Consider the following 11162-nt stretch of genomic DNA (forward strand, 5'->3'; position numbering starts at 1 on the left):
CGTGGCAAGGGGCCTCCTTGGTGAGGTGTCTACAGAAGGTAACTGGGGTTTGGGCGCCCTGCACTATTTGGAGCCTCCCTTGTCCACCCAGCAAATGGGTTCAGTTACCTGCAGACTCACCTTTCTCTGAGCCAGGCAAGGCAAGGGCGCCTGCCTGATGTTAGCCAGGCCATCTTGGGCTGTTGGAGGGGATAGAGGACAAGGGACATGGAGTGGCTGTCCCCAGGACCTGCTCATCCTGCCGCTTCTCAGTAGGGTCGGCATCCCTGCTGACAAGACCCTGGTCTTCTCTTCCAGCTCTCTTGCCGACTTCCCTTCTGTATCTTGGTCATGTCCAAGGTGGAAGATTCCTCAGACCTGTCCAGCCTCATTTTTTTTGTTTTTGTTTTAACACAAGGGAGCTGAGGCCCAGGGAGAGCAAGTATACTCGGACTCTACTCCTCGTTCTACTTATTAGCTGTGTGACCATGAACTCTGAGTAAACCTCTCTGCATGGGACCTCGCTCGTGGAGAGTTGGCTCCCTCACTGGTAGCAAATGAGATTTAAAGCCCACCTGGGACTTTACGTGGCAGGAATTGTTACTGTTACTTGGGTTGTGGCGCCAAGGCCGGAACCCACTCTGCCAGGTGCCCTTTCCACCGTCCCCTTCTCCAGGCACCAGGAGCCTGGGCTGCCTCCTGCGTGGTCCATCCTCAGACTCTGCTGGGCCACCTGGCACGGGCTGCTCAGGGTGGATCAGGGCCTCTGGCCCATGCTGACGCGGCTTTTATAGGAGGGATTGAAAGGAATCCCACGATGCTCCTAAGGAGTTAGTGGGGTGGGAGTGCTTCTTAGACACCTCTGAGGGTTGACTGAGGGTGGGAGGACACTGGATGTTAAAGCAGAAGGGAGAGCTAGTGGCAGGCTGATGGCAAAAACAGAAGCCGCCTCCCCGCCTTCCCGAATATGTCTGGCTTCGGGCCGGGCGTGCCTGCTCTTCACAGAAGCGGTCTCCGTGCGTGTGGCTGGTGAGGAGGGAGAAGAGGAGGCAGGTTTGCATCCGCCCTCCGCTAGTGAGAGGCAGAAGAAGCTAGGACTGGGACTCTGTGCCCAGAACTGGGTGGGCACAGACTGGTAGGCCCAAGGAGAGGGTGGGTTCGTGTGTTAAAGCCAAACAGCCAGCTCACGCCCGGGCCTCGGTCAGTTTCCCCCACAGACGGCTGCTTCCCCGGATGAGCAGAAGGTGTTCGCCCTCTGGGAGTCTGGAGACATTAGTGACCAGGTGAGGTGACCTTCCCGTCTCCCCAGGAGGGAGCAGGGTGGTGTTCTGCAGGGGGGAGACCCAAAGTGTAGTCGTGTCCATTTCAGATTTTCCAGCCACTCCCAGTTTTAAATATTCTGTTTCTGTGTCTCTGAATATTTCAAAACATACTGGATGTGCCAGCGGTGTGAGCCAAAAGCAGTGGTTTCCAAATGTCAGGCCGGACTGGCTGCATCAGAAACACCTTTTAAAAAGTACAGGACTGACCCCCAGAGATTCAGTTCAGTTCTATAGGAATGGGGTAGGGTCCTAGGTATTTGTTTCTACAAAGCCTTCTAGATGATTCTGCCGCCCAGCCAGGCTTGTGAAGCGCTGATGACCCGCATTTCTCAGGTGACTGACGGTGGCGGGAATCAAAAGGATTTCTCATCGGTCTCAGGTGTCAGGTCAGATGTCAGAGAAGTCAGTCCTTTCACCTCTAGTCAGACCTGGACAGGAATGAACAGAAGATGAACTCAACCAGCAGGATCTGAGGTCCAAAAGTTTTCCTTAAATCATGAGCTTGCCTGAATTTTAAAGATTGAGATTTAATTGCTAGATTCCAATAGATCTGTCCTTTTCCAGGTCTTGTCCTTAGGAACGGGGAGAGAGGGAGTGAGCAAAAGCCCCCACTAAGATCTGTGTCCCCTTTTGACCTCTTAGAAGGAGGCTGACAGGCAGGCTGAGAACACCAGAGGGACGGGGCCTTCTGGGATGGAGAGCTATCTGGAGCAGGTCTCTGAGCTTTTGGCCAGAGTGGGTGGCATCTGGGTTTCCTTCTCTTGAACTATTCCAGTAATTAAAAGGAAAAAAAGGTAGTAAGTGTGTGTTCTTCAAAACAAATAAGACTGAAAGTTGGATGGGAAACTGGTCTCCTGCTTTGCCTGACCCGATTCCCACTCCTCAGAGGCAATCACTTTTTAATTACAAGGTATCATTACACACACACAAACACACACACACATATACACAAATTGTGCATCTGCTATTTGATGTCTCACCTTGTTATTTTCAATGGACTTCTGGTTGCATTGGTTGAGGATTTAGTTTTCAGTTATGTTGGAAGAATGTGGACAGGTGTGGGACGTATTTTTTTAATTACATCACATATCAATGCTAGACTAGAAATGTGTTCATTGTGGAGACAAATATCAGTAGTTTACCATGTTCATTTCTTTTTTATACTGCTTTTCTTGTTTTCACTTGCATGGTTTTCTGAACACGTAGATACCATCAAGACTACTGTTCTTGAGTCCCAGACGCCTCTCCAGTGGGACCAGCTCCATGTCTCTTGCTGGCTTGCAATCTTGCGTCTTCCTTGTTGCTCAATCTTAGCTTCTAAGGGAACCAGAGGGGTTGTCTGCATTCTTCCATGTCTTAAAATAGCTTTCTTTTGTCCTCAAGTATTATTTGTCTGGGACTAGGGTTTTGGAGGGCCAAGCATTTTCCTCTGAATTTAACATACTGTTCCATCGTATTCAAGCTTTCAGAGTTGTCCATTTCCGTGGTCCTCTTTTTCTCGGTCTTTCCAGTTTGATCCACATCCTTCCCTTAAACCAGACTTAAGGTTTTATTCTTACCCCAAATATAGCATATCAGTGCATCTCCAGATGTGCCCTTGTGTGGGTTATTACTGTGCTGGATGGTTGAGTCATCCTTACAAAGTACTGAAATTTCTTTACCTGTTTTTTCTCTATTTTTTTGGAATTCTTAGGTCACATGTTAGACATAGTGGGTCAAATCTTTTCTCTCTCATTTAACACCTTTTGTTCTTTTGGAGGGATTTTGACAGTCTTCTCTCCTTTCTATTTTTCTGTGGGACATACTGCTTTTCATGGCATCCTGTCTTATTTATGCATCAGGACTTTAAGCCACTCGCTCATCCTATCCTGTCTTCATGCAGTTAAGGTTGTGGCTCCCCTGCCTGCTCAGTCAGTTATCCTCTTGTTTTTCTATCACACAGAAGTATGTCTAAAAACTGCTCCTCTGCTGATGGCTTCACTGGCATTTTTGTTCTTGTGTGCATATATCTTTATTTCTTCATTTTATTGGGGTCTCTCTCAGGAGATGACAAACTGGCCATACGTGTTTGTCTTTAACAGAAGTCCTAAGCAAGGACTTTGATCACAGACTACAGTGTGGAGTTGGGTCCTTTGCTTTAGATTTCTTATTTATTGATGTTTCTGTTTTAGATGATTACTTCCCGTAATAACATGTTTTTGCTACTAAAGCATCGACAGGTTTTGCTTGAAATTTTTTCCAAAAATTACCGGGTGCGCCGGAACATGATCCAGGCTCGGCTGACTCAAGAGTGTGGAGAAGATCTGAGTAAACAGGAGGTGGATAAAGTGCTAAAGGTACATCCATTTTTGGTATAATAATATGCAGAGGCTCTGAGCTTCTTTCCCAACCGTGCGCCTAAGAACCATGATGCCCACAGCTGGCTCCTCCCTGTCTTAGGTGGAGACTGACTGTGGAAAGGGATCTCATCTGGTACCCTTCCTGTGGCTGTGCTTATCAGGCTTCCTCTGCACCCCTCGTCTTTAGCAACAGATAATTGGCATTGGTCTGGTGGGTTTATGCAAAAGGACTAAATTGAGTAAGATGTAAACTCCATTAATAGTCTAACAGGTCATCATCCTTTACAGTGACAGGGCCTAGATTAGAATCCTTACCCCACTCCTCCTTTGAATTGTGTACCACTTTTTTTTCCCCCTGTAACCCCATACTAACTCTTGTGCTCCTTGCTTTTAGTAGAACAATTTTTAAATCAAATTTAAAAAGAAATAAAAATACTTAATTCCTATTAGGCATTGGCTTCCCTGTGGCTCAGATGGTAAAGAATGGGCATGCAGTGCAGGAGACCTGGGTTTGATCCCTGTGTCAGGAAGATCCCCTGGAGTAGGGAATGGCTACCCACTCCAGTACTCCTGCCTGGAGAATTCCATGGACAGAGGAGCCTGGTGGGCTACAGTCTGTGGGGTTGCAAAGAGTCAGACACAACTGAGTGACTTAACACTTTTTTTCATAATGTCTTTATGAGTTGACTCTGTGGCACAAATACCATACTCGCAGAAGCATTTAGTTTTAGCAAATATTTAGCATTCAGTTTTACTGAAAAATGATGACAGATTCCCTATATTCTAGTATTCTTATATTCCAAGTCCATAGATGCTGATGCAATTTGTGAAGCACCTTTTTTCTAGTTAGCTTATTCATATATCTTTTGTATCTTGTGTTTATAAAGCACATTCATTTATAGTCCCTCACTCTTCAGACACCCCTGGGGAAAGAAGGGGTCAAGACCCATGCATGGAGAAGGTTGGGCAGTGATGACCACAGCGTCAGGCAGGTCTTGATCTCCTGTTTGTGTTCTCTCCATGAATCAAAAATCAGGTTTTGATATTCTGCACAGAATGTGTTCCTGTTCCTGCTAATGTCTGCTCTCAACATGTTTATTCATAGGACTGCTGTGTAAGCTACGGTGGCATGTGGTACCTTAAAGGGACGGTACAGTCTTGACAACAGTTGCAAATCACTAACCCAGTGAATCCAAGCCCAAGGACGGACGGCAGAGCCAGCAGAGGTGGAAGTAGAGTTTCGGTTGCTTCAGAAGACTCGGAGCAAGAGGAACTGACCACCTCTCGGCCGGGGGCCTCACGCTGTCCAGTGGACAGAGGGGATCATACCCAGCCAGTGGCAGGGTCACCTTGCGGTAGATGGCTCCCAGAAGAGACCAGCTGGGACCTCCTTTGCAGTACAGTTTGAAATTCGTGATGTATTTTGCTTATTATTTGGTTTCATTCTCATAATAAAGAGAGTGTACACTGTCACCGGCAGGATGGTGAAAATCATGGTTTAATATTTTACTTTCAAACTTAATGCCAACAAGATCTGAATGATGTTTACAAGATGAAGAAAACCTCGAGGTTTTTAATATTTAAAATGCCTGGAAGCCAATATTAAGTCTTCAATTATCTATCTGCTAAGACTTCTGCCAACTTCATTAAACAAACCAAACCGAATTGTTTCACTGTTGGTTTCCTGTGGCCATTTTACCTTTTAAAACAACATACTTTAAGTCGCAGTCTCAACTGTTTACATGAACCATAGCAAAAAATCAGAATCAAATACAATTTATTCTCAATGTTTGCATATGGATGCAAATAAAACGAGGTAAGTATGGAACAATGTATAAGTGAGGTCATCACACTTTGATGTAGAAAATTTATATTTTGTGTATTTTTAAAATAAATGCTAACACTAACCTGGCATCATGGTGCTGCTGTCTTCAGATGGTTGCAAGAAGGCAGTGCTGTCTGCTCTCAGAGCCTTGTATGTACATCAGGGGGACGGCCGCCAGCAGCACTGCCCCGTGGGACTGTACAGTCACATATGTAACTGTAAAATTTTCTAGTACACATATTAAAGATAGTACAAAGAAACTTGTTAAATTTTTATGTATTTTACTTAGCCTAATATAGCTAAAATATCAACATGTAATAAAAATATTAAATTTTTTTGGTACCACGTTTTTACTATCTGATATCTTATACACTGTGTAGTCCCTGGGGTCGCAGAGACACGACTGAGCGACTTTCACTTTCACTTTTCATCTTATCACACTCGCAGTTTGGAATAGCTACAGTTTTAGTGCTCAGTTGCCACATGTGGCTGGCCCATAGTGACCAGTGGATAGTCAGCCCTTGGAGGATTGTGAAAAATTAAGAGTTAATGCAGGATTGGGCAAGACAGGAAATTTTGCTAAAACAAGACTTTCGCTGTGGTCTGTTGGGCAGTAGAGTCACTACTCTCTGAAGATTTAGATGGTGTATGTGTACGTACTCCCCCCCACCCCCCAAAAAAGAGATACAATATTTGGTAACGAAAGTTTAACAGGTTGATTGTATATTATGTTTTTGGTTCTAACTGTTAACATACATGAGTCTGAAAAGAGTAAAAGCCTTCTAAGTTTCTTCTGGAGTGTGTCCAGCGATCATGCAGCCCTGCTCAAGGGGAGGCCCCTCGTGGTGCAGCAGAGACTGAGCTGACAGGACCTGGCAGGGCTTGGAGTCAAAGCCGGAAACGCCAGTAAAGAGAAATGAGTTAAACGCTGAATTCAGATAGCTAGGAAAGTAACAACAGAGAAGGAAATATTTAAGAACAAATGAATGAGATAAAAATGTAAATTAAGATATACCGATAGCTATCAATGAAGGAAAATGACACGAGCTGTATAGACAATGAGATGGGGGAAGTTTAGGGGAATTAGCATAAATTCCTAAAAGTGGTTGGAAAGAAATTGCAACAGAGCAATTACTAGAGAAGAAAAGGGCCAGGGATTATCACAGTTGAATTATATAAAATCTTTATGATGTAACAGCATGTGATGGTCCCCCAGATTCTTATCAAAGCATTGACTTTAAAGTCTGACAGAGATAGCATATGAGTAAAAAGGATAAGTAGTGGATTCCAGTAATATGTAAAGAATTAAGTCAACCATGCCTATGCAAGGGCTTCCTTAATGGCTCAGTTGGTAAAGGATCTGACTGCAATGCAGGAGACTCTGGTTTGATTCCTGGGTCAGGAAGATCTGCTGGAGAAGAGATAGGCTACTCACTCCAGTATTCTTGGGGTTCCCTTATGGATCAGCTGGTAAAGAATCCGCCCGCAATGCAGGAGACCTGGGTTCGATCCCTGGGTTGGGAACCTCCCCTTGAGAAGGGAAAGGCTACCTACTCCAGTATTCTGGCCTGGAGAATTCCATGGATTATATCCCAAAGAGTTGGACACGACAGTGACTTAAGCTTTTCATGTCTATGCAAGGGTGATATCAGGGCATTTCCTCTGAGATAGGAACAAGGTAAGGATGCCTACCATAATTCTATTTAACATAGTATTGGAAGTACTAGCTAGAGCAATGAGGCAAGAAAAATACTGGAAAGGAAGTAATATGTTTGCAGATGATATGATCTTATATGTAGAAAACTAAATATTTCACAAAAAAAGTTTGGATGAGTTAAGCAAAGTAGCAGAATATAGGGTCAACACAAAAATCAGTTGCATTTCTACACACTAACAATAAAAAGGAAATAACAATTCCATTTACCAAGGCATCCAAAAAAAAAAAAAAAAACCCCAAAACTTAGTGATTGACCAAGAAGTGGAAGGTTTGTATAATGAAAACCATAAAATGCCAGAAGAAATTAAGACAAATGGAAACACATCTTTTGTTCAGGGATTGGAAGAGTCAATATTACCCAAAGTGACCTACAGATTCAATGCAATTACTATCAAAATCCCAATGATGTATTTTGCAGAAATAGAAAAACCCATCCTAAAATTAATAAGGAATCTCAAAGGACACCAACCAAATAGTCAAAACAATCCTGAATAAGAACAAAACACTGGAGGACTCCAAATTGATTTCAAAACAACCACCAAAGACACAGTGATTATAAAGACAAATGGACCACTGGAACAGAGCCCTGCCTGAAAGAAACACTCATATATTGTCAAATAGAAAAGGACAGACTTCGATAAATGGAGCTGGGAAAACAAGATAGTCTTAATAAATAACAAATTTGGACCCTAAAGTAACATCACAGAAAAAAATGGAGCAAGAACTAAAAAAAAAAAAAACCAAAAACCCACCTTTTAGAACTACAGTGTTACTCGAAGGAAATGGCAACCCATCCCAGTATTCTTGCCTGAAAAATCCATGGACAGAGGAGCCTGGCAGGTTATAGTCCAAAGGGGCACAAAGAGTTGGACGCAACTGTGTCTCTGCATATGGCGTTACTACATTGGACTTGGCAATCATTTCTTGGTACGTCAGGGAAGGCACAGGTAACAAGAGGAAATAAACAAACTGGACTTGGTGAAAATTTAAAAATTTTATGCATCATAAGACACTCAACAAATAAAAAGGCAGCCCACAGGAGAAAATACTTGTAAATTGTATCTAATGTGGGATTAATATCCAGATTGTATAGAGAACTATAACTCAAAATAATGCAGTTCAAAAATGGGCAAGGAACTGGAACATTCATTCAAAGCATCAAGTGCGGGAGTGGTGCAGGACAGGGGTCTCTTAGGTGGTCCCAGCAGGCAGGCCAGAGCCCCCAGTGATCTTCAATCTGCAGCCTCTGCAGTGGACTGGGAGCAAGCAAATCTGTGTGTTGTTCAGGAGCAGAGCACTGGTTACTCACAGCCCTCAAGTTCCCTAATGAGGCTCATCTTCTTGGTGTTGGGCCCCAGGGCTGGGGTGTCTAATATGTGGCTTGAACCCTTTGCTGCCCAGGGTGGACCCCTGGCTTGCCCTGTGACATCCCCTCTTCTGGGTCACCCGCTGGGGTTGCAAGTTCAGACCATATCACTTTTCCCTTCTTACAAGACTATATGTATTTTCTCTTTTTTTTTACAGCCTGGTTCTGGGAGAGCCACACTGCTAGTCTTCTGGTTATTCCTATATGTAGTTGTAGGTTTGTTGTTTTGAATATTTTTATTTATATTTATTTATGGCTCTGCTGGGTCTTTGCTGTTGCGTGGGCTTTTCTCTAGTTGCGGTACACAGGCTTCGCTTGTGGAGTACAGCCTCTAGGGTGTGTGGGCTTCAGTAATGACGGCACTTGGGCTCAGTGGTTGGCACGTGGGCTTAGTCGCTCCTTGGCATGTAGGATCTTCCTGGATCAGGGATTGAACCTGTGTCTCCTGCACTGGTAAGCTGACTCTTTACCACTGAGTCACCAGGAAAGCCCATGTAGTTGTAGTTATGATGAGTTTGTTGGGCGAGGCGAGCCCAGGGTCCTACACCACCATTTTGATCCTGCCTCCCAGAGTTACTATATGATGGGTAGAGTTCCAGTTTTGGTTTTTTTAATGGCTCTGCTGGGTCTTTATTGCTGCACATGGACTTTCTCTAGTTTCAGCAAGCAGGGGTACTCTCTAGTTGTGGTGCGGGGGCTCCTTGTGGTGGCTTCTCCTGTCGTGGAACACGGGCTCTAGGCCCTGTAGCTGCGCACCCTGGCTCAGCTGCCCAAGGCATAATCTTCCTGGACCAGGGATTGAACCCATGTCACCTGCAGGGGCAAGCGGATTCTTAACCACTGGACCACCAGGGAAGTCTGAGTTTCAGTTTTAAAGAGTAAAAATTATGGGGATGGATGGTGCTTGATGGTTGCACAACAATGTGAATGTATTTAACACGTTTGAACTGTACACTTAAAAGTGGTTCAGATATTAATTATGTGTATTTTTACCACAATAAAAAAACCAGAAAACTTGAAGTTCAGATGGTTCAAACAACTGTCAAGCACAAAAAGTAAGAAAGTGTTTAAAGACTGTTATAACTACATGAAAATCTTATTTTGCAAAATTCCAGTAACAAGGTAAAAAGATAAATAGCATGTAATATCTAACTGCAAAAGTGAATTTCCTAAATACTAGAGCTCTTTTAATAGGCAAAGGGCAATGCAAAAATGGCTTTGAACAGATTAAAAGCTATTCAACCTTATTAATAAATGCAACACTAAACAATAAGGAAAACACCATTTTTCCTCTTAGTTTGGCAAGCGTCATAAAGTTTATTGGTATGGCAACAGGCACATGAAAAGAGGCTCAACACTGGTAATTATTAGAGAAATGCAAATCAGAACTACAATAAGCTACCACTTTCACACTGGTCAGAATGGCCATCATTAAAGAGCCTAGAAATGAATGCTGGAGAGGGTGTGGAGAAAAGGGAACATTCCTATATTGTTGATGGGAATGTAAATTGGTGCAGTCACTATGGAGGTTCCACAAAAAACTAAAAATAGAGTTCCCATATGATCCAGCAATCCCACTCCTGGGCATGTATCTGGAGAAACCTCTTAATTTGCAAAGATACATGTACCCCTATGTTCACCATAGCACTATTTATGATAGCCAAGACATAAATGTCTATCAACAGATGAATGGATAAAGATGGGGTGGATATATGTAAACAGAATACTAGTCAGCCATAAAATGAATGAAATAATGCTATTTGCAGCAACCTGGATGAACCTAGATTATCATACTAAATGAACTAAGTCACATGTATCACTTACATGTGAAATCTAAAATATGACACAAATGAACTTATCTACGAAACAGATTCACAGACACAGAGAACAGACTTTGTGGTTGCCAAGGAGGTGGGGGGATGGAGAGATGGACTGATTAGGAGTGTGGGTAGCAGATGCAAACTATTACATACAGAATGCATAAACAGCAAGGTCCTACTGTATAGCACAGGGAACTATATTTAATATCCTGTAATAAACCACAATGGAAAAGAACATAAAAATATGTACATGTGTAACTGAATCACTTTGCTGTACACCAGAAGCTAGCACAAAACTGTAAATCAACGACACTTCAATAAATTAAAAAAAAAAAAATACACAGTTTAAAGATGCATGGTTCAGTAAAGATGCAAGAGACGCTCATTGTAAAATGTGGGGTGATAGAAGCACACTCATGTACTAATCTAAGCACAGAATAGTTTGGAATGATACATCAATAAACTGGTAACCGGACAGGACCAGGGCTGGGAGGTCAGAGGGCCAGGGAAGATGAGACAGCTCACTTTATAAACTCTTTATACGGTTTGAAGAAATAATGTTTTACCCATTAACCCAGGTTTGCCCTTGAGCAAAATTAGATTCAATGCTCATTTTAACATTTGAACACTCTAAAGTGTCTTTCCTATAACTGAATTATCAAATGTTTTAAGACTCAACTAGCCAAGTGCTATTAATTTAGAACTGTCTGACATTTCTAAAACAGTGAAAATTATATACAGCATATAAAACTCTTAAATCATATAGTAACTTTAATGAACATCAATATGGGCAG

General features: G+C 42.9%; 1 protein-coding gene across 3 annotated transcripts in view; it reads left to right on the forward strand.

Moving 5' to 3' along the window:
- Nucleotides 1–5551, forward strand: part of POLR3E (RNA polymerase III subunit E) — a 30994-nt gene extending 25443 nt beyond the window's left edge. For 2 of the 3 annotated variants that reach the window (XM_043914497.1, XM_043914498.1), the window contains exons 19-21: nt 1185–1262; nt 3512–3637; nt 3741–4109. In XM_043914497.1, coding sequence (XP_043770432.1) covers nt 1185–1262; nt 3512–3637; nt 3741–3827 — 291 coding nt within the window. In that variant the 3' untranslated portion in view covers nt 3828–4109. Of the gene's footprint in view, nt 1–1184; nt 1263–3511; nt 3638–3740; nt 4110–4745 lie in introns of those variants that run through there. The other variant, XM_043914499.1, reaches the window with a different exon arrangement.
- Nucleotides 5552–11162: the final 5611 nt, after the last annotated feature.

The sequence above is a fragment of the Cervus elaphus genome, chromosome 10 (genome assembly GCF_910594005.1).
Source record: "Cervus elaphus chromosome 10, mCerEla1.1, whole genome shotgun sequence".
In the NCBI taxonomy this organism is placed as follows: domain Eukaryota; kingdom Metazoa; phylum Chordata; class Mammalia; order Artiodactyla; family Cervidae; genus Cervus; species Cervus elaphus.